The sequence below is a fragment of the Hipposideros armiger genome, unplaced genomic scaffold (assembly GCF_001890085.2).
Source record: "Hipposideros armiger isolate ML-2016 unplaced genomic scaffold, ASM189008v1 scaffold_241, whole genome shotgun sequence".
NCBI lineage: Eukaryota > Metazoa > Chordata > Mammalia > Chiroptera > Hipposideridae > Hipposideros > Hipposideros armiger.
Genome location: NW_017731591.1, coordinates 997,477 through 1,021,675, shown reverse-complemented (window position 1 = coordinate 1,021,675; position 24,199 = coordinate 997,477). Strand labels below are relative to the sequence as shown.

The 24,199-nt window shown below is 44.8% G+C and overlaps 1 protein-coding gene across 1 annotated transcript in view; it reads right to left on the bottom strand.

Moving 5' to 3' along the window:
- The window catches only part of CHL1 (cell adhesion molecule L1 like), a 154,719-nt gene that overhangs the window by 52,898 nt on the left and 77,622 nt on the right, over positions 1 to 24,199 (bottom strand). The window contains exons 4-9 of the mRNA XM_019655509.1: positions 20,972 to 21,077; positions 17,879 to 18,066; positions 6,331 to 6,453; positions 5,087 to 5,257; positions 4,162 to 4,209; positions 2,259 to 2,379 (exon numbers count right to left, since the gene is read on the bottom strand). Of these exons, the coding sequence (XP_019511054.1) occupies positions 2,259 to 2,379; positions 4,162 to 4,209; positions 5,087 to 5,257; positions 6,331 to 6,453; positions 17,879 to 18,066; positions 20,972 to 21,077 (757 nt within the window). The remainder of the gene's footprint in view (positions 1 to 2,258; positions 2,380 to 4,161; positions 4,210 to 5,086; positions 5,258 to 6,330; positions 6,454 to 17,878; positions 18,067 to 20,971; positions 21,078 to 24,199) is intronic.

Here is a 24,199-nt window from a genome sequence, read left to right as displayed (position 1 = left end):
TCAACTCATGAATTTACAAAACAGAGAACACAGGCCCAACAGGCAGTGGAGGAAGCTGCCCTGTCCCTTTGGTCCCAAGGAACTGCGCACAGATGTGGGTGTGGGTGTGAGTGGGTGTGAATGTGGGTGTGAGTGTGGGTGTGAGTGTGTGTATGGGTGTGTGGTTGTGTGTGTGGGGGTGTGGGAGTGGGTGTGAGTATGTGAGTGGGTGTGGGTGTGAGTGTGGGTGTGAGTGTGGGTGTGAGAGTGTGTGTGTGGGTGTGTGAGTGTGTGTGAGTGTGGGTGTGAGTGGCCCTGGGTGTGCGTGTCCCACTCACTGCTTTGGGGGGCGAGCCTTCCCTCTTGCTTGAGAGGCACCACGCCATTTTTAGTACTTGCAATGTCCGCCCTCCTCACGGAATCTCTAGAAGGTAAACTCCTGGACCCCGATTTTCCTGGGAAAGTTTTCCTGTTTCAATAAAACATGTCAGCGGTTTCACTGTTACTCACCTCTGACTGGAATATTCTTCAGGTTCAGAGACAATGCCAACCTTCGCCCCTCACCCCTACATGAACAGAACGATTCCTCTGTTTGAAATATGCCAGCGTAAGTTAAATTTTGAGGTAGCTGAGGGTTCTGGAGACAGAAGGAGGGGATTCCAGCTCCACAGCGCTCTGAGCTTGAAGTGACTTCAAGTGTCTGGGATCCCCGCCCGTAACCCGCCCATGGGGACAGTCCTGCCATGACATGTGCGAGGACAAGATGAGCTAATGCATGTAACGTGCAAGGCACCTCCTGACACGGTGTGAAAGGGACAGTGTCTCAGTATAATTATTTTTGTTACTGCAGGTTTGTGGTTTAAAAACTTCTGAGAAAAAAAATTAAAGTACTCTAAAGATGTTACAGGGTGTCCCCTTCATCTGAAAGAGGACCAGGGGAGACAGGGGTCCCCATGCAGACCCAGACTGAGGACCAGTTCAGGTGACACCTCTGCTGACAATGCAGGAGTCTCGTGTCCGAGGACGACATGTGTTCATGTCCACTCTTTTTATACATTGCTTCATGACGTTACAGTTTCTAAAGCACATGAGAACTTTTCTATTATTTTGAAGACAACCCACGCAGCTGCCAGCCAGCCCTAGAGGCAAATTGTGGTATTTGTGCGAGTTAAGAAACAAGAATTACTGAAACGTTCGCCCTGCCCAAAAAGTCAACGAGAACAGTGGCGAGTCCTGAAAGAATGTGGCTTCCGCCACTGCCAACGCACACGGGGAAGCCCACCGGGGCTGCTGTCCTGAGTCTGCCGGAACCTGCGGCTCCCACTTGTCATGGGAAACAGACACGGTTCCCGAGGTCAGGTCATGGTTGCGGCACGCTGAGCTAACGTACGTCGGCACCCTTGAACATTTACGACATATAAGCACTCTGGGTGTTTTTGCTGGATGGAAAGAGAAATTGACAAAGCTGAGGGGTGGGAAAGCCATTAAAATCTGCTCCTTCTCCTCATAATCCAATTTAAAGCCACTCGTTCTGAATATATGCTCAATTATGAATGAACACGACTTTTAAAATGTCGCATCCTGGTCCACTAAGCAGGCGCCCAGCTGGTGGGAGCCCTGAGCTTCCAGACTGATTGTATGAAGTCGGGCACAGGGGTGTGGGGTGCGCTCCCCACGGTATTTGCCAGGGAGGGCTGGGCTGTGGCGGAAAGCACGGAGAGATGGGGGTCGGTTAAGGCAGCCCTGCAGGACCAACCATTCAATCAGACGGACTGCCGACAGTTACTCAGCAAATGCACCGATCAGGACGTCACCAAGCGGAGGCTCCTTAGGCTTTTGACACCGTGTGGCATGACGCCCTTGCATGTGACGGGCAGCAGGGTGGAATGACAGATAAACAGGCTCCTTGGGGCCTGAGAAGGGAGTGGAACTCGCAGCAGGACAAGCAGGTGTGGGACGAGATATTACAGCAGAGACGCGGGGACACGGTGCCAGGAGGAGCGGGCGGACTGCTTCCAGCCTGTGCTCAAGGATGGCACCCCGACTGACTGAGCTAAGGAGGATGTTGTCATTGTCACCTCCATTCACACTATCACAAACTGACAGAGCGATCTAATTATAAATCCATCTCAGCCGCCGCCTGAAATCTGTACCGTCAAGTGCTAATTACTTCCTCCTGAAAAGAAGTAACGGGATCTTTTTTAAGGAAATCACTGACAAGCGAGTGTGCAGGCGCTAACTGACCGCCCGTTCTCTCCGAGCCGGAGGGAAGTACTCACATGCCTTCCGCAAAGCACTCGAGCAGCAGGGTGTCCCCTCTGAGGATGGTGACCGAGGACTCGGGCCCTCTGTCCACAGGAGGCAGCAGCAGCCGGGGTTTTCTCTGCTTGATCGAGTTTGCTAAACGGAAAAGAAAAATCTCATGTTTTTCCACAATCTAAGAGGCTTAAAGGCTTGTGGTACTAAATCTGTCTTAAGACATCTTAAAGGCAGGGACCTATGCATATATTTACATACAGAGAGACACACAGACACATTTCACATATTTGAATGTATTTCCATTTAAATAGACTCTACTCTTACCCATGCAGCATGGGCTGTCTCTCACACGTGTTAAAAGGTGTAGTGCCAAGGTTTATGAAGCTTTCGATTACCAAATCTTCAAATTCAGAAGGGCAAACACGGTCCAAGAGAATGTGTTTCCTGATGAAAGGGCTTCAGGTAACTGACAGTGTAGGGTTTTACGTTCTCTGCCTTAGCCCTAGCCCGTCCTGCCTGGGGCTGTGTGTGCGTCTGTCTCTCCTTTAAGGCTCCTAAGTACCGGACAGGGTCCCTGTCACAACACAGCTTCCTGGGCCCTGCACGCACAGGCCCTGCTTTGGGAAGTGACCGTATCAGACTGTTGAGGGGATGGTGCTCTGGGTCCCAGGCTCCCAGGCTCAGAGGGAACGGTGTCCGTCGGAGAGACCCGTCAGCGCCACACGGCCCGTCTCAGAGACAGCGGAGAATAAGGACGCCCCCCTGTCAGCGCAACTGCTAATGTCCAGATGCTAAAAGGCATTCTCTCCCACTCGGTGTCAAGGTGGTGTGACCTGATGTGGACAGAGAGAGCTGACGCCCGGCTGTCAGTAAAGGGATGGCAGGCTGGCTGCTTTCCAGGAGCGCGCTGATCGAGAAGGAATCGGTGACCAGGTACTACTGTATGTATAATCTAATTAAACTATAATTATGTGATATAATTAACATCCCATATTATATCAATATGGTACATGTAAATAATATTAATATATTACATAAATATAATTAAATTTTAAATGATTATTTTTATTGAGTGCTATAAAGACAACACTTGTGTTTGCGTTACTGACATCAAAGAAAACAATGTTAGGTACTTCATTGGCCTGCCTGCACCCTGGGGGTGCTGAGCGGGGCCCCACTCGGCCTTGCTGACGCTGCCAGTGAATTACACGTGGAAGCGAGGCCGCTGGTCCACACGACAAAGAAGACGTGCTGCACTCACGTAAATGGTTTTTCTCGTTATGGACAATGAGCTTACTGTACACACACCTCAGGTGTATGTATTCAAGTCTTGTCCATAGAACACCAGCTGTGCCAGACGTTCCGTGGAAAAAATAGAAACTATTTTCTAGACAATGAGTTTGGAAAATGCTCTAAACTGTATTCTTTCTCAGAGAGTTACAATGGACACTTCTTTTTTAAGTGTTCTGAGAAGTCTTGCAAGAAAACTGACCTTTTAACTTTCTTAAACCCAATGTTTTCTCTGCTTCTGTTGACACGCAACCATTTTTTTCCCCTTTCTGCATGTCACAACTATCATCCAAAATGTCTATGGACAATGAGAGACATTTTGGGAGACCCAAAATAATTACTTCATTTAAAATATACAGTTATATGTTTGTGTGTGTTTGAATATGTTAGTTGTATTATATATAAATCTATAGCTACATTTAAATAGTTATGCATTTATAAAAATCACTACTTTGCATATATTTAGGGGGGAAGGGGTAATACAGTCCTCTAGGCTAAGGAATTTTCCGTGACAGGAATATTAGTATTTTAATAAACTTACAAAGGTGTTAAAAGAAAAATTCAAGTTTTGAGATGGCAATGAGCTACTAAAAATGAAAACAAATGCCAACGCTCTACATGTGATCAACTTACCCTTGAAATCAATGTCTGTGGATGAACTCGAGTCATTAGCATGCTTTACTGAAATAAACAAATGGAAGGAAAAAACTCACAAAGAAATGATAGATGCTGATACCATTAAAGAATGAAAAGCCACAGTCTTCTCAGAAAAATTACAAAAAGAGGCATAACTGTGCTTCACTAGAACACCGTCTCTGGGGATGCGGGCGAAAACTACTTAAACTTGAACTAGCACAGATGGGTCCAATTGGAGACGGAGGAATCACAGCCCCATGGAGGTGCCAGCGAGGCTGGAGTGGACCTGGCTCAGGTGGCACACGCACAATGGCAACACCACATGCCAGCTTGGACAGTGGGACGGTAATGCCACGTTCACCTCTGCCAGAGCCGGTCATGTCTGCCCTTGAATCTCAGGGTCCTTTCTCCCCCTGACGGTTCCCCGCTTGGGAACCCGGCCTGGCCCCTGCAGAATCGAGTGGGGAGAGAAGCAATTCAAATAGTTTTGTCTTTTGGGAAAAGACAACAAAGCTTGATGGGATACAAACTGTGCTATTGCTTCTTTTTATTTTTGACTGTGATTTTTCTCCCCCATTTCCAGCCTGCTGGCTTCTCGAGGACCCCGGTGAATGGAAGCCTGAGGCTGGCTTGGGAAACCCTGGAATATCGTTGTGCATTTCGCCCACTGAAAATGGCCAGATCTGCAGACTTCAAATGAAATGCACTCGACTCATGTGACCTGTGAGTACGCAGGCTGTGATGGGCAGATGCCTGCGATCGGCAGCGGCAGACATCTCTCCTCTGGGGGAGGGCGCTGGAGTTGAACTACACAAGGGTGGAAAATATCATCCCAGCTTCCGCCGGCTCTGGCCCCATGAAATGAGAGACAAGACTGCATTTGTTCAGCCCTCAGACGGGACTGCACCTCCTCTGGACTTACAGCTGTTGACCGTCAGCTTCATGGGCATCTTCTGCACGATGGTCCGCAGCCTCGGGAAGGCGGCGAAGCAGCAATAGTCGCTGCGACTGTCTCTCTCTTCCACGTTGGCGAAGTACAGGTCTCCTTCTTGGCTCATGTACACTCGCTCGTCCTGTTCGATGTGCTCTAACTCTGGAAAGAAAACCCGCGCCGTGAAAATAGGCAACTGGCCCCGACTGTGTCTCATCTCCCTTTCACAGCTTCCCTTTTACATCACTTTATTTCATTTTTCATGTCCCTTCTTCCGAGGCCTCTCAAGTCTGGTCTTGCTATAGGAGCAGTGAGTGGGCCAAAGGTGAGAAACCAAAGACCACGGCGAACCCCTGGGAGCACGGTTCTCACCACCGCCCGGAAGACGTCCCCGGTGGTGACAGCTCCGCGCCCTCCGGCTGCCCTGGGCCTCCAGCCTCCGCGCCACTCTGCACTCTGCACTGGCTTCTCGGAAAACTGGCCCAATTCAGATAATGGCCTACTTAGAACTTCCACTTTCTTAGGCTATTTCTTATAAACAGAGCTCCCCAAATATTGTCTCTGAGGTATTAGTCTCTCTTTCCCGGATGCAGCCTGGAAAGCTGTAGGGTGATGAGTCCAGAGTGCTTGGCTGCTGGCAAGAGTAACTGACTCCCTTTGCTGTCTTCCAAGCACTGTCCTAAACTAAGGTTCCCGTTGTCCTCCGGGGGCCATCGGGGGGCACACTTAGGGAGCACTGCTAAGGCTCACGCCAGAGTGGACTTGACAACAAGCTGGGTTTCAGCTCAAGAGCTAGTGAACGTTTTGGCAAATGAAACATGTTAATACCAACTTCTCTGTGCGTCACTGTATGCAGTGGGTGCCACGTTACCAAACAGAATCTAACGCTAGTGACACAGACACACACCACACTGCACTGTGATGCGGACACTATCCCAAAGCGAAGTAAGCGGTTTGGAACTCAGGAAACATTTTCTTCACAGACGTGCGTTATGCTATCAATGGCCTCCGCTCTTTTCACGTGTGACAAAATTAAGATATAGTTATCTCTTAATTGGTTTTCTAGTGTTTTCATGTACACCCTTAAGTGTATATTTAAAACTTGGAGCAGACACGGGTGGGTATAGTTTTAAAAATCTATTGGATTCCACATCGATAACCTCATATTATTTTTCATCTTTGGTTCCATTAGGTTACCTGACATGACGCTTGAAATCAAAACAGAGCGTACTTACCGATATTCATCCAGTAAATGTGTAAAGGTGGAAGGCCTGTGGGGGGGTTGCAAGGGAGGACGATGGGGTCTCCCTCCTCCACTTCCAGGGGCTCGATTTTTTCTTTTGGGAATTTTGGAACATCTGGTATAAGAAATCATTTTAAGACATTATTTCAAAATTAACTTTTAATGTCACAAGTAATATCTTAATGCATTGATCTTTTTTTTTAAAATTAGAGAATTTTTAATAAATTCAAGATCCCAAACCTTGGTTCTCATATCGCCCCTGCAGAGGAAAATACTAGGAACCTGAGGTTTAAAAATAGTTGTGCATGTTCTAGCTAGACACCAAATATTTTTGCGGTGACATCGATAAAGCGATATTATGCTCGTGCAGATTTCCCCATACAGAGCTGCGAGGTCTGGGTTGCAGGACTCGCTCACTCAAAGGTTTGGCAGATGCGGCATCCTTTTCTCTGAACACTGTGGCTGCTTTTTAGGTGGGTACGTATTCTCTCTCTCTCTCACTTTATTGTGAAGCTTTTGAATGTGACTGGTAAATATTCCATTGAGAGCAAAACCAAACTAAATAAAAAGTTCAAGTCCTACACGGGAAAACGGTATGGGTGCAATGCCAAGCCAAACATGACCACATGAGTCACAGAGAGCCACACAGCCTGGGGTCGCTCCTAGCAAATGAAACGTAAAGTGACACGAAATTGATGTAGGAAAGGAGACTTTGCAATATTTCAATGTACTGACTTTTCCCCCCATGTTGGAACTGATTTCCTAGAAAGCAAGGCAGTTAAAATGGGAATAAAAGTCATGACTGTGCAGAATTTGAAATCCAACACCAATGCTTGATATTCCTAAGGAAGTATTTATAAAATAGCTTTAAGAATATTCAAAATGTGTCCTCTCTGAACATTGCATTGGTTTTCAACTCTGTTAAGAGAATTCGCATTACCAGAGCTACTTACGGAAGACAAGGACCCAGGAGCACTACAACGTAAATGGCTGATGGAACTCATTATGCGGTTCCCAGCTCTGTGTTTCAGTCTTAGATTGCAGTTTACAAAAAATTGCCATTATTCTCAGAAGTCTGAAGACATACTCCTTTATCGCCAGTTTTCTCCTTGGGAAGCTTCGTGCATTTCCTAGGTATTAACACTTGTGACCTCGCCCCACACCCGCACACCAACTGAGGGGTCTGATGGCACTCCTCTCACTGATGCACCAACTGCTTCAATGAATTGCTTTTAGTCTAAAGTCAAGGTCCTTTCAGGCTTACAGTGCCTTTGCCAGTTTGGAAGACAGGCTTCGGTCACGTACCGTCCTCAGTGGGTTCCCTCCCTCTCGGCCAGGTCATTCTAGCAGGGTCCTCCTGGCAAGTCTGCCAACGCAGCTGAAATGCAGCCACCTTGGAATCACGTTTGGCTCCAGGTGCCCACAGCTTCCATCCAAAGGCAGGAAGGCATGTCTGGTGTATTCGCTATGTTAAGATCTTGTAGATACATATGAGTGCCACCTACTTGGTGAAGCCTTAGCTGTGACAGAGTCAATGTCACACGAGTCACTTGCAGAAAGTAGACCTCATGCTAGTGACATGCAGTAACTTACAAACCCTGTGCCTGCAGCTCCCAATTCAATCCTGTGTTTAGTGTAACTTGCTACACCTGAAGCCTGGGGCTCACTGGTACTGATGCCACCAGTGTCACTGGGCAGTTATTGGGTCTGTTTCTACTCAGAAGCAAGGGGCAACAGAGGGGGGAAACACAGGCTCGAAAACGCGAGGGGCACGTAACCCTGACTCTAACAAGCACGCTGTACAGTGCCCACGCGCGTACACAGTCCCGGCGGCGACCTGCTGTGAAGCAGCTAACGGATAAGGTGCACAAGCCCTAACTGGAGAGCTGCCCCATACAAACATTCGGAAAAATCTAATGATTCCAGCAGACAGTCCTGCCAGTGATTAATTAAATCGAGATGATACAATTCCACTTCGGAAAATGTAAATATGTAATTCAATTGGCTTCCAAGGCAATGATAATAAAATAAAATGTCTAACCCTAACAAACCCTTGCTCACATGCCATAAATCTTTGGGACAGCTTTTAGCCAAAGATGAAATTAGTATCTGGAAACAGAATATTTATATTTATATATGTAATAATTTCAGGTCTAAGAATAGATGTATAAAGGACTTGTCAGGTGTTTTTTAGGTCTATTTCTTTGACTTTGAAACTGTTTAGTGAGTCTGACGCCATACTAGAAAGAAAACATTTAACTTCCACAGATAAACATGAAATTTAATTACTACAACTCAACAGCAGGCACCTTAATCAAAATAAAGACACGACTCCGTTTAAAATAACTCCCGCCGATGACGTCTGCTAACTGTGTCTCTCTCGTGACGAGCATCAGCGCTGTGAGTCAGGTCACACGTGGCACCTCATCAAGTGAAGTGTAAACCATCATTTCTCTTTTCTGCCAGGCAACCGCACCGCCTTGGCTTGCCAGCTTCGTTCCAATGGGCACCATCGACACCCAGACCAGCACCACTGAATCACGTTTCAGCGAGACTGGACTTGACCATGGACTGGCTCTGTGCACAGGGACACTGTACACAGCGCCTACCTGCGCAGGACTTCAGAGTGTTTGGGAATCCCAGAAACAAGTCCGATGAAGTCAGTTTCCTTTGTATGGAATGTCCCTCCGGTCACCTGCACCAGAAGCCAAGCCTACACGGACGCATCTCCGTTCTGTCCTCCACATTTATTATCCAATGTAGCAGACACATTTCTAGTAAGAAGGCCAAGGGGGCAGGTTCCTGATAGCCCGGCCAGGAGCCAGCGTGAAATAACTTTCCTAGAGATCAGGTAGCCGCTTACTATGACAGCGACGAGCCTCCTTGGAGCGCCCGACGCACCGCAAACCTGAAAACACAGGACTTCCAGGCTCTCCACCTGAGGTGCTGACAGTGACGTCTGAAACACATCATCACTCGTCTCTACCTAATGCAATGAAAAAATAACACCTCTGTCCTGAAATGTAGAAGACTTGTGAAAAACCATCTTATGTCTGCAGGGTGTACGACAGGCTAAGTGCCCTGGGCTCCACCCGGGCAGTGACGCTCCCTGGCCGTGCTGCGTCAGGCGATGGCTCACCTTCCTGTGCCCGCCTGACTTCTGCCTGGCTTTCCAGAATCCTCTGGCTTCATCTCTCTGGGACCCTCAGAAGTGTCACCAGAAGTTTCTCAAGGGCAGGACGTCATAAACCCTAAGCGGTACAGTCCCCCCACGCCGACGTGCTGCACACACAGCAAAGGGGGCTCACGACGTGGCATCAGGGCGGCTTAACCAAATCCTGACCGTGCGGAGCAACGGCGTCAGTGAAGAAGGGCCTGGCGCTGACCCACGACCAGGCCCTGGACCTCCCGGGTGACCTTCCCCGGCCCTCGGGAGACACAGCCAAGTCTCCACGTGTCCCCCCACCTCTGCGGAGTCTGACACCCACCGCAGGGCGTTCTCCACACAGAAGCACCGTGCTCCTGCCGCACCTGGACACCTGTTCCCTGAAGGACGAGGGAACGCCGGGTGCCACCGGTCATGCCCGGGCCCTCTGAAGCCAGCGGCCTGGGGCTGAACCCCAGCTTTGTCACTTACTATGCGACCTGAACCTGCCACTTAACGCGCTCCGGGGTCTTCACTCGTTCTTAATTCATTGATTTGTGTCAAAGTTTAAGTAAACCATTTCATATAAATAAATCCAAATCATGTCTGGCCTTCGCCACCGCTCCGCGCTGGCCGCTGCGACCCCTGCGACCCCGCGCTCTGCGTGGTGGCGGCCACACGTGCAGCCGCGGTGGACGCGGGGACAGGGGCCATCCAGGCGTCGCTCCTGGCTCCCCTGCGGCCACAGCCCCCACCGTCTGGACCGGCGCGCAGATGCCCGAGTTCCCTTTCTCAGGAGGGCAGGGGGGGCCGAGGGAGGCACAGGGCTCCCCGCGGCGCCCTCGGCTTGTTTAATGCACTGTCCCCGCCCTCCGGGACGGGCAGCCTTCCCGCGCCAGGCAGCTGCCTCGGCTCTGCTGCCGCTGCTCCCAGGCCCGGCCTGGCCGGGGCCGTGTCTGCGTCTGGTGGCGCTCTCCTGAGTGCAGGCTGCTGACCTCCCAGGCCGGGTCGCCCCCCTGCAGGCTCCGCTGTGGAGAGATTTAATTGATCCCCACTTCCTGTGGAGCGCCCCACTGACCCACTCAGGACGACGGAGCAGACACTGCCTTTCAGGCTACGTGACCGAGTTCCCAAGAAGGAACGACGCTCGGTCCACCCATTTCATTCTCCTCATTCACGTCCTCGATGGACGAGAGCAACATCATCGGCCTCAATCGCACCTTTAAAACCAAAGCCGCACTGACCTGGCCAAACTGGCCTTCTCTGGTTGGCTGCACAGGCGAGCAGAAGGATGTGCATGCGCAACAGCACCTTGCTTTGCACCCCCCCCAAACCACAGTGTCAGTAACCAAGCTATGTGGTCGGGACATTGTCCTGAGGAAGCAACACAGATCAGAAACCCAGCACACTGGAAATGCTCATCTGTTTCCATTAAAGCCGTCACATAGAGGACTTCCTCCCTAAGCCTGCCATTTCTTTGCATTATTATTTTATTCATTCTTTTATTCTTCAGCCTATGAACCAATAAATCAATCACTCAATCAATCACTGATAATATACATTCATGGGGCCCCTATAAGGCAACGCAGGAGGAGGAACAGGACGGCACGACACCCTTCTCATGTTTACGCATCCCAGTTAATAGACACAAGGATCAAAACACTCCCAAACAGTAAACAACTAAACGCTTTAAAAGCCCAGATAATTTACACAGGGACATTTCTAACAGCACTGTTTGTAACAGCCAAAAGTTGGACACAATCCAAACAGACATCGACTGGTGAGTGGATAAACAAAATGTGGCCCATCCAAACCACGGGGTGTTATTCAGCTGCAGAAAGGGACAACTGGTGACCAACGCTCCGATGAGTCACCAATACGTGTCACTACATGACTGGGCCGTCGGAGCATGCTAAGTTACGAACTACATGGAAAAGGTCACATACTGCATGATTCGTATTGCATGGACCGTTCAGAACGGAAATCCACAGGGGCAGAGGGCAGGCTGGTGGCTGCCCGGGGGCTGAGGCAGGACGGGCGTGGGCCCATGGTGGGAGGGTGCGTGCCAATTGGTGGGTACAGGACTCTTTCGGGATGATGGAAATGTGCTAATGCTGGGTTTTGACGAAGGAGGAACTGCAGAATTTTATGAAAATAACCCCTGATTGTGCACATAAAACAGGAAAAATTGATGATATGTAAATGACACCTCAAAAATTGTTTAAAAGTCACAGGAAGGAAACCCAGTATGAGCTGAGACGGCCTAGGATGCTACGTGGAGACAGCCGGCCTGTTCTCTGATGGCCGCGAGGGCTGAACAGGGTAGGCGGGGTATTTATAGCATCATTTCAGCTCCACTGACGGCTGTCAGAATGAAGGCAAAACCCAGCTCATCACTGACTCGCCAGGACCCTCGCCACATCCGCAGGGTGTACATTTCGTGAGGTCAGCCCTTGTTTTGTCCACTGATGTGTCTTAAATAACTAGAGAAGTGGCTGGCCCTCGAGCAGGGCTGATAGAGACTTGCTGAATCATTCACTGGCTCCCTCTCCATGCTACATCTTGAAAAACTCACTTAGTGAAGTGATTTTCCCCACGTCCAAAAACAGGACATTGTGTTTGTTTGGTTGTTTTTTCCCTTTATTTTCCCTTATCGAACTCAGCGGCGATGCTGCTGAAAGCAGAAAACGGAACGTGTGTGTAACGGCTTCTGTTTGCAGGGAACCTTCAGCTGCTGGGCGCCTATTGGGACTTAGGTGGTAATAAAAACTTGAAAGGTGAACGATACAAATTTTAAAACTGGAATTAAAGTAAGGAGCCCAGCTGTAAGACCCCTAGCAAGCCCAGCTAAAGGCCCCAAGCCCAGCAGTTCCCATTCCTGTTTTAACCTCTGCCCAGCAACTGCAATGGAATGTACGCAGCAGTAGCTCAAATATTCTCTTAGTAATTGTATACTTACACCATAATAATCAATCCATCAATATAGCTGGGTATTAACATAACCCTGCTGTTTTAGCTTCTGTCATACCGCTTTGCTCGGACTGGACAGTTGTCCTGACAGAGACCCCAGCTCAGTAATAGATGGGCTGGGGTCTGAAGGACTCAGTTATGCGGACGTGCAGTTTCAACATACATCACTGTTCTGGGACTTCCTCTTTTGGGCTTGTGGACAGTTTCTGTTTAACTCAATAGAATTTTCTGCCTCAATGTACCTTTGTGGTGTTTGCCTTTATAAACCCTGCTTAACTTCCCTTTGGGGCTGTGAGGTCTTTGGAGATTAGCCCCCTCGTAGTCGCCAGCTTGCAATAAAGACTCCTGATTTGGCCCCAAAATTCTGGTGTTGCTGTCTGCCTAATTCCTGAACTCGAGTCTGCCTTACAACAGAATCACAAAGTTTCTAACACTATAAAAAAAGAATCAAATCTCTACAGTTTAAGAGACGACTCAATTGATAAAGGCTGCAGAAAGCTTTAAATGGCCTCTGATTTATAAATTCGTAGGAATCGTGCTCATGGCCCCATTCAACATATGCGTCAAAGGATCAGAGGAAGCTGCTCAGGGAGGAAGTAGTCTCAGGAGAGACTGGAAATGATGCATAAGAAACCTAATTGATTTTCCCCTCTTTTCAGCAGCAGAAAAATGGGGCAATTACCCACGACACAGCACAGACCCAGCTCTCCTCGCTAACTACGAGACCAGCCGTTCCACCCAGAACCACCCTGGCATTGCTCATGTCTTCACTCGGTCTGCTGAGATCGTGATGAAAATATTTTTAAAAATCCTTTCACTGCGGAATCGTACACTAAAATGTGTCATTTCCTTCTCTGAAATAGGCCTAGCTGCTGCCTTTTCCTTGGTGTCTCCATAGCAACCACTAGAATCCAGGTTCAGGATCACCCCAACGCCTTGTCTTCTACACCAGAGTTTTAATAATCCATCTCTCCCACACACCTTATTTCAGTTGACTTATTTCAGATAGGTAGATATTGGCTGATAGATGGGTAGATGGATGGGTAGATAGATGGATCGATTGATCTAGTTTTATGATTCTCAACCGCAGTGTTCACGGTAATACTTTCTGAATTCATTAACATTTCCTATTGAATGTCATTTTAACCCCACAGTCCCAAGGCCTTTTCCAAGTTTATATGTCACTGCTTCGTCCATTACAATGCAACGATATCTTACTTAATAACCTGGTACATCTAATTCACACAAATCAGCATGCTACATACTTATTCACTTTACATACACAAAAAAGGTCATTTATGAAGTGACATAAAAAATATAAAGAAACACACGAACACTCTTTTGCCCACCAGCCTTTACACAAAAGGCACACTATCGCCGTGACCTTTCCCCGCCATTCTGTCAGAGGTAATTACTCTCCTGAATTGTCTTTGTATCAACCTCTTGTTTTTCATTACAATTTGACCACAGAATTATTCTGCTAAATGAAATTTTCTTTTCACATATTTTTAAAGTTATAAAATAATACAGTATGTATTCTTACAAGATTTGCTTTTGTTAATGTCCCCAGGGTTCAGCGTTTTCACTGCCGAGCAGTATTTTTAGTGAAAATGTACCACAATTTATCGATTCATTCTACTGGGGATGGGGACTTGCGTCTTCGCCAGGATGTGTTTCCCACACACATTCCTGGTGCACATGGGCCAGGGCACAGGCACGTGGATGAGAACATGGAATTGCTGGTCACAGGGAGTGTCTTCATCTAAGGCGGTGGCGGCCATGCCTCCCGCAGACCACGAGGTGCCCCAACAGCATGTCCGTGGTCCTGGCAGCCGCACGCTCCCGCCTGAAGCTGTGATGTGGGATCGAATGCTTGTATCATGTGTGTTACAACTGATCGAATTCTCAATTCTAATGATGTTGAACAAATTTTCATATTTTATTAGCTATTCCAGTCTGGGGTGTGTTTAGGTTTTTCTGCCGCTTCATTTGTTTTTCTTGGGGGTTGGTTAAATTATTCATAAATACATAACGCTATATTTAGTTATATTCATCGGCAATACGCTTTTTCTGGCTGTGGCTTATCTTTTCTTCCTGGAGTCTTTCTATGAAGGGATCTAAAGGTCAAATGTAGTCAGATGTGTCTTTAATGCTCTCCATCACGGAGCTTTAACACGTCGTGTTTAAAGAGATCTTCCCCACCCTCAGGTCATTCACATTGCCCAAAGTTTTTTCTACTTTTAGAAAATATTTTTCCCTTTACAGTTAAGTCTCTACCTGGATGGAATCTTTTACATGAGGTGAGCCAGGACTCCAAAGAGATGTTTCCGTAAGTGGATACTCAGTCGTTCCAAACCATTTAGTTAAAAAAGGAAGGAGGGAAGGAAGTGCACGCTCGCCCTTTGCACGGTTTTCAGGTGTATGAGGGTCTGTTCTGGGCTCTGTGCTGACCCACCGGCCTGCACACAGCCAGGCTGGCTGAACGGCTGCAGCTGTCTGACAAGGCCACGTACCCCTGATCTGTGGTTATTCTTCAAGAGACTCTACCAAATTTTGTCCATTACTCCACAAATGTACTTGTCCATTAGCTGTTCACAATCCACAAACAGAAAGACAGACATAAACAACCTACAGGGATTTTTATTCAGTTATCCTGATATCAATTCATGAAGAATTGACATTTTTAGCTTTACGGAGTCCTTCCTTCCATGAAAACAGTATTTTTTCCATTTGTGTAGATATTTTTAAAATGCTTTTCAACTGTAAAGTTTTCACACTTCTTTGTTGGACGTATTCTCTGCATCTATACTGTTTTCTCCCTTCACTCCACTTTCTTTGAGTTTATCTGCTACCTTAGGTTAGCTCTTTCATTTTCACCTAAAAATTATGTTACCTAATAAGCTGACATCATTAGTTGTCACCCTTTCTTATTTTCTAATGGAAGTTCTTAAGATAAAAACATCTCTACATAAAGCATTAGCTGCTTCAAGCATGTTTTGTTGAATTTCTTTTTTTTTTTTTTGCTTATCCGCCATCTTGAATTCCCTCCTAGAATTTGTACTATTGTCACTTCAAAACATATTCTATTTCCCTTCGCCGTTTCTTATTTGACCTATGAGTTTCTTAGAAATATGTTTATTCATTTTCAAAGACAGAAGGCTTTCCTAGTTTATTATTATTATTATTATTGATTTCAAACTTAATTGCATATGGTCATATTTTCTCCATAGCTATTATATCATCAAATATTGGAAAAAAGCATCCTGCAGCTTTAGGTACAATGTCCCCACATGGTCACTAGCTGGAGCTTGTCCTTTAAATCTTCTATGTGCTGACTGCTGTTTTCTCTGCTTGAGCTACCAAATATTGAAAGAAATGTGTTAAAATGTCATTTTTGTCTATTTCTTCATGTAGTTCTATTTTTATTTCACACATTTTAATATTATGTATGCCTACTGAATTAATCTCCAGGAAGCCTTTTAAAAATACAGTCTATTGTGAGTGACATTAATATAGCCACACCTACTTTCGTTTGAATAGCATTCAGCTGGAATATCACTTCCACCCTTTTAGTTTTAACAATTCTATATCCTTATGATTTAGATGTGCTATGTTATAAATAGTTTATAGCATTTTTATTAACTTGGAGCATTTAGTCTATTTGCTTTCATCTTCAATTAGTGATACATATTTAGATTTATTTCTATTTTTTCTTTCTGCTTATCTCTTTTTCTTTTTTTTCTTTCTTACTTTTTCTTCCTCTTTCTCACATCACCCAATTTGATAATCATTCATGTTTTTTTCAATATTTTAGTGTAATTATTCTATAAATTTTAATGCATACTTTCCTTGTATTGTCTAAATTTGATCTATATTCTCTCTTCGACAGTAATATAAGGACTTTAGAACAATTTAAATCCAGTCGCTTGTCCCAACTTTTGGAATAAGGTGCACATATAATACTTTTCATTATTTGTTTTTCAGAAGTGTGTATACCTTCTTCCCCCACATCCTAGAGGCCTACAATTTTATTTTATTTATTTATTTTTTTTAAGATTTTTATTGGGGAATTGGGGATGGGAACAGACAAGTTGCTGTCGTTTTTTGTTCTTCAGTCTAGTTGTGGAGGATATTGTTTCACTGGCCCAAGTTGACACCATCATTGCGCTCTTCCCAGGCGAGGCAGATCAGTCACTGGCTTTTGGACGGCCGCTCACTGCGGCTGCTGACTGCTGGCCGCTCACGCTGGCTGCTGGCTACACACGGTAGCCCATGGCAACCCACTGCCACAGGGGCTGCAGCCTATGCCATCGCCAGCGACTCACGGCAGCCCAGCTCCAGGTCGAGCTGTTGTTCAGCATCTTAGCTGTGGAGGGCAGTGTCACTGGCCCTCATATGTGGGATCCGAACTGGGGCCCTCTGGCATCCCAAGCCAGTTCTTAACCATCACACCACTCGGCCGGCCCTACAATTTTCTTTGTCACTCCAGTGTCTAGAACTCCGCAGGGAGAAATTGCCAAGTAGAAGCTAATGACAGTTTTATACACAGAATTTATTCCGTCAAGTCTTTGGTTAGAATCATGAGATGTTAGATACCTAGAAATGATTATGAGATGAGGGAAAGCAAATGACCAAATGTGGAGTTGGGTCATCAGAGATCCCATGCACAGACTCCACAAACGGCGATGATGGAGGCCCTTGCTCTTGGGGACAACTGTCGATAAATAACACCCTTAGCAGTAGAGTAGTTTGCAGTTTCCATGCTTATTGTTTATGGAAGACATTACTAATATAGACCAATTACTGCTGCTCCTCTGCTAACAGACACTCATGTGAAGTTAGGCGTTGCTCTGTGATTGGCTTTGCACCACCTAACAAACTGCGAGAAGTAGTCCGTGTAACTGCTCCTTGGAAGATTTTCATGCTCTCTGCCCCAGACTCTGCCCAAGGTGGCACAGGTAATACATGATACAGCCACAGGGTGATGGCATCTCCACCAGCCTGACTCCCTAAGAGGCTGCGTGGGAAGCAGTTGCCCTGAGAAGCGGCCAGACCCACAGCAAACGGCACAGTTGAGGAATAGCCTTGTGTTAACATGGGCTTGGGGGTACTCGTTACCACAGCATAACTTAGCCGAGCCTTTGTAATAAGGTATTTAATGTAGTTCTCATCCTGTGCGGTGAAGCGCAAGCTATTTTTCCCATGTTGGATAAAAGGTTACTAAAACACAGAAAAATTATGTTGCTTCAAGGTCACCCACTTCTAAGTAACAAGACCTGGACGAGAGCTTCCCTCATAAGCAAAATATAAGGCATGTGTAAAGTGATCAAATTAATAATGTGTTACTTCATCAGTGCCCAGTACAGCACCTACTTAACACTTGACGAAAACCTCTGTAAAATGTAATCTCCGTTGTCATACTTACTTGGAACTATGAATTCAATTTCTTCTGACATGGCGACCCCCAGTTTATTCGAAGCAAAGCAGCGGTATTTCCCTTGGAAGTGAGCTACGTGCCCCTCGTTGGGGATCTTGAAGGTCCCGGAGTCGTTGGAGACAATGATCCGAGGGTCAGAGAGGTCAAAGGGCTTGTCATCCTTCGTCCACGTGAATCTGTGAGAGGACACCCAACTTAGTCATCCTGACAAATCATAACATCTCTTAACGTATTTATAAACAAACGTAGAGAAAGGGCAAAACAAGGCATTTTATGGTGAAAAATACGTTTACTGGAATAGAACAGAAGACGATAATGGTCGGAAGAATCTGAGCAGCCTTATGAACTGCTGTGGACTGGATGGTTATGGCCGCCCCTCAATTTGTTGAAGCTTAATCCCCACTATGATGGTGGGAGAAGGTGGGGCCTTTGGGAGCGGATGAGGTCATGAGATGGGAGTCTCATGAATGAAATGAATGTCCTTATAAAAGGGACTCCAGAGAACCCCCTGGTCCCGTCCACCATGCCAGGACACAGGGAGAAGGCTGCCTATGAAGCAGGAAGCTGCCTAGCCAGACGCCAACCTGCCCGCACCTTGAACTTGGATTTCCTGCCCTCCAGACCGTGAGGAACGCATCCGTGTTGCTAACGCTGCCTTGTGTGGCACTTCTGTTACAGCAGCCTGAGCTGACCAAGACACGGCCACACGCAGCTTGTTCTGTTCTTTTAGTTTTTAATTTTTCCAACTAGAAAGGTAATGCACAATTTTTACTAATATTGTGGAGACTACAGTAAATGCCACATATTTGAGGCCAAATTCCTACATAATTTCACCAGTTGAGTTTTTCCAGTTATCACAATGCGAGTAATGACAGCAAAGACATTATATTCTGTCGTATGGTTATGATTTAGTGACTTTACTATTTCCACTTTTTCCTCCTAGGAGCAATATTGGGATAACCCACCTCTATTTATTTTTGGTACTTGTTCAAATTGTTCTTTAGATTCAAATAATTCTTTAGGCTAATTCCTCAGGAGTGAGATTGAAAGACCAATAACATACATGGATTTTTGTAGTTTTTCATAAATGCTGCAGAATTGTATCACACAAAAAAACATACAGTTCAAGTCCCGGCCCTGTATGTAACAAGCCAGTGCTATGGACAAGGCTGTAAGAAGCCTTTACCCAGCGAAGGGACCTCCCGTTTGACTTTATTTAGCATTTCAGCTATGAATTGCCTGTGGAGATGTGGCTACACCTCAGGACCCCATAGCTCACAGTAACCTGTCTGCTTTTTCTTTCAACACACTCCCATGGGACACACGCTTGTGAGAAGCGCCCTGCCTTCTCGTCCACAACGCCTGCTACTTCTCTCTCTGTGTCTCTCTTTTATGCTTTGCTGGTTTTACCTCCAAAAGAACAGATGGAATCTAGCTTAAATTCCAATATACTGACTGAGATTACTTCATGTATACAGAATTAAACATTTCCACTTGGCGATATGTTATATCTCTTCACTCCTTCAAATCTTTTAAGATCCTAGGAAGAATTTCATAGACATCCACCAGTTAGATCCTACATAATTCTTGTTGTTACTGTCACTGTCACTGTCAGTAAGCCTGTTGTTCATGTTTTTGATATTGTTTTTGTTGATCTTGCTGCCACTGGCTGTTGAGATGGCTGGACTTTGTTCCTTTTACTATTGTGATGTTTTCTAATTATTTTCTAATTGTTTTGCACAGGAATCTAATTAGGCTTTGAAAATATTTATTTCTAATTGACCACTTAATGCAACTCTTCATATTATAAAACTTTATTTTTGTCCAGTGAACTTTCTTGGGTTTTCAGGTAGAATATCAAATTATACAATAATCAAATTCTTAATCATATTTTCTCAATATTTGTAGTATTTATTTTCTTTTCTTACATAATTATATTGGACATGGCTCTAGAAAAATGAGCAATAGTATTAATAGCAGATATTCTATTCTTATTTCTGAATTTAGTTAAAATGCTAGTATTTCATAATTAAACTCAACAGTGAATAAATACATTTGATCATTAATTATCTCAGATGAATGTATGGGATTATCTTTTGAAATAATAAATCAGTTACATAATATTAATATATATCATAATGTCGCTTGATTCATATTCACATTGACTGACTAAACTCTTCTTTAGTTCATATAATTCTGTCTATTTTTACCTAACTGAATCTACTCTATTTGGTAAAATATAGAAATAACGATAATTTTACATGTTAATGATTTACAATGGAAGATTTTTAAATATCAAATTATCAGGCAAAATAATGTTAGTCACAATGAAATTTCAAATAATCGGTTTTCATTAAAAATGTATCTATGTAATGGACATAAAATAATCAAGCAATCAATAAAAGTGTGTAGGCTTTGCTGCCCATTTTAAATTACCAAGAAGTTTAAAATCTCGAATTCCCCCCACGGCTTCTCAGCCCTCACTCCAACTACCCTCTACAACATAGAAGGGACTTTGCAATAGCTTCAGCACGGATTACAATGCCCTAGAGCAACAATTATTTAATTCATATAAAATATAGCTAGTAATATACCATGCAGGCAGCATCCTGCCATCGGGATGACTAAATATTTCTGTGACAACTTAAAAAATATCAATAACAACCTATTCACTGAACAACATATATGTCACATTTAAAGTCATGCCCTAATTAATATGGATAGAATACCGCTTATAAATGTGTAGCTTTGGCTTAATAAATGCTGCCTTTCACTACGGAGCACAGAGGTGTCTCGCTCCCTGTCCACCTGTAAGGCAGCAGCTGTGGAAATCCCCACAACGCCAAAGCCCCTGTGAAGTGTTTAACTGAAGACAATTTTTTTTTTACGGTAACCATCATTTCAACTGGCAGAAGCACATATGTAAGATAACAAACTTTACTTTTTAGACACAGCTATCATTCATTTGAAAATCCTCACCTGACGCAGATTTATAGTCCAACAAGCTTACTATGGTCAGAGGAAAAAAACAGAAAAGGGTTTTTCACACATAAACAGGTATTTAGCTGAAGGAGCACTCACGCTGGTTCTGGGTTCCCTTTAGCTTCACATTCAATTTGGAAATACTCGTCGAAGGGGAAGGCCACTTGCACTTTTGACTGTTTTGTGATGGTCGGGACCTGTTGAACTAAACGTTAAAATAGGTGTTTAAGGAACACGCTTCAAAAACTGCGTGAGGCTAACTCAGCTATAACAGAAACTTTAAACAGGCGCCTGTATTGATAAGTAAAAGGACTGTTTAAGAGTGAAAATTACTGGACAAGTCTGACTTCCTCTTTACAAACTGCATTTAATTCTCAGGAATAGATGTCACTGCCACCATTTCATGTTGCCATATATGTTCGTTTTATTTACACCCAGAATAAGCTACCAATTTTTAAAGAAAATTTTCCATAGCAGCCCAACTTTAGAGTGTCTATTGTGAAATTATTGGCATTTAGTCTGTTCCTGTGTATATGCACTTTACTTAGGTCATTTTGACAGTTCTGGGTTTTTGTCTTTATAGTTAGTTTACTACTTTTACATTCTTTCTTTCCATGACATGTGATACTTTAATAATTTTCTAATTACTGGACGTTAGACTTTTTTTTCATTTTCCTTTTTCCAGGTCACGTGTACTTCAGCAGGCATCCCTGAGCATCTCGGTTTTCCCTCCACTGAGCCAGTGACTCATGGCGCATTTCCAGGCGTGGCCACGAACGGTGATGCTCTGGACAAACGCTGATCCCACTCGTGGGTTTTAACCACAGACGACACGTGGGTACAGCGAGTGGTCCCAACATCTTTGCCCCCAGCTAACACCAGCATTTTTCACTCATCATTACAAAGGAAAACATAACTTCCTCATTTGCCTTATTTTTATTTCCACTTGTTGCTTTTGTTAATAAACGTTTTTCTCTGGACTTGTATGTTATTTGTTACTCCCTATTTATAAATTTTCCTTTCAAGTGTTTTTCCCACTTAGCTATAATATTCGGGGCTCGAGGCAAGTCCTTTCCCCTCCTGCAGAATTTAATTCAAACAATCACTAACATAGTAAGTGTCCTGATGCTGAAGATACAAACTTGGCTTACGTTTTGAAGTGGGACACAGACCTTGATATACGTAAAGGTCTACTGTCTTTGAGCCCTCAAGGGTTTTCAAAGTGATGCATGGCCACTGTAGTCCGTTCTTCCAGCTTCTGGCAAGGGGACAGGACGGAACTCACAAGGAAGGGGTACCAGTTCAGTGGCAGGAACCCGACTGGTAAACATGCTTTGAACAAGGCAAACTGCAGAAAGGCGTGGGGCGTGTTTACGCAAGTAGTGTTCCTCCGTGGAGTCACTTACAAGAGGGACCCTGAACCCCGGGACGCAGGCCAGGCCCTGGCCCGCTCTGTCTCCTCGTCTGCAGCATTAGGGACTCAGGCTGGATAAATTGTTCTTAGTCTCTTTGTTCTCAGCATCACCTGACATTCTTAAAAACTGTAGGAGATGCCAGACTGCTCGTGTGTAGATGGCTTACAGTGAACAATATTTACCACATTAGAAATGACAACAGCAAATTCATTAAAATATTTATGTATTAAGTTAATTTAAAATAACCCTGATACATGTTAAAATAAATAACATTTTATCAAAAGCATGAAATACAAGGAGAATAGCGGCACTGTTTCTACATCATTGCAAATCTCTTAAATATCTTAATAGAAGGCAGTTGGATTCTCATAGTTCTACATCAAATCTGGGACAAAAGTGGTTTTGTGTAAAGATATGAAGAAAAGCCAGCCTTATGCAGATGCCACCTGAAAAGGGGCGACAACTCACAGCGTCAGCTGATGGCTGTGCACAGCCTCACAGGCAGCCTCCAAAACTCACTGCGGTGCTTCCTTAGATGGAACCATACCAGTCAGCATTTCATATTCGGTTACGGTAAAATGTCTTCCCACGGGTTCTTTTTAACCCGTGCATGACACTGTAGCATCAAACGGTAATCATTTGGGAAAAATACTGGCTCACTGAGTTAGGCAGCTCTTCCAAATACTGACACATTTCATTACACAATATCCAAATGCACACGTGTTAATATCATCCCTGGTATAACCAGAAAAGCCTTACATGCTGGGAAGCTGTCAAGCTCAGAGCAGAGAATACAAGGTTTCCACAATCCTCATTTTTGCTTAAACACTCAAAATCCATCAGTGACGACACACACTGACACTTGTTTACTTTGACGTGACAGGCTCTTGGGATTCATTCTGAGTAAAATATCTGCCATTTACCCAGTAGAGTAATGACAATTTTTGTTTCAGTTGCACTTTTAAGTAAAATGGTGTTCGAATGGGGCTGAAAGAACGGCACAATAGGGAGCGAGGCCATCACCGAGCTTTGTCACTCAGCAGAGTTATTTTATGCGCATTTCCTGCTCCGGCCACAGGACATTAAGAAGACCACAGTCAGGGGTGGACATCTGATAAGAGCAATATGCTTAGCTGCTCCAACAAGGACAATGTTAAGCAAAGCTGTCTTGTTTTTGCTTCATCGCATGTTATGGCCGTGAAGACCCCTGTATGTTGGTACAGCCTGGCATTTTCCCAGCTCAGGGACATCAGCCCAAGTCCAGTCTTCAGCCATTGACTATTCATAAACATTTTAGTAACACACAGAAAACATTTCTACCGTCACTGAGATTTACCTTGTTTCTGATCACTACCGTTTCTAAGTAGAGCAGGCCTTCAGCTTATTGCAAATTTATATCATTTAAATTTCATTACCATTATAAATTGCAAGGGATGATGCACAATCACAACAGTCCCTAAGATATAAGCGAGTAACTTGTGAACAACTTGTTTATTAGAACATTATTCTTTCGTAAATTTGCCAAGGTTGTAGAGTCTGAGCAATAACGAATCACTCAGGGAATCAGCCAACAACCTCTGGGTGTTTATAAGAACATTATTCTACATTATAAATCCTTTCCTCCATAATCAGGCCAATTACAGAGACACCAGACTTGTTGACATTCAAATTGAGTACCTGCCTTAGTAGCATTTGCCAGCAAGTGCTCTGGAGTACCGAAAGGAATGGGTCATGCTCAGTCATTCTGAAAACACATCATGAATATTTCATAACAGCTGCTGTCAAAGGATAGCACAGCATGAAAACGCATCAGCAGCTGAGACGCCAAAATAAAAATGTGTGCTATGGATTAACACGGAATTTCACGTCCTTCACCACCGGTGAGCTGAATGAGAAAAGATGGCGAAGAAAC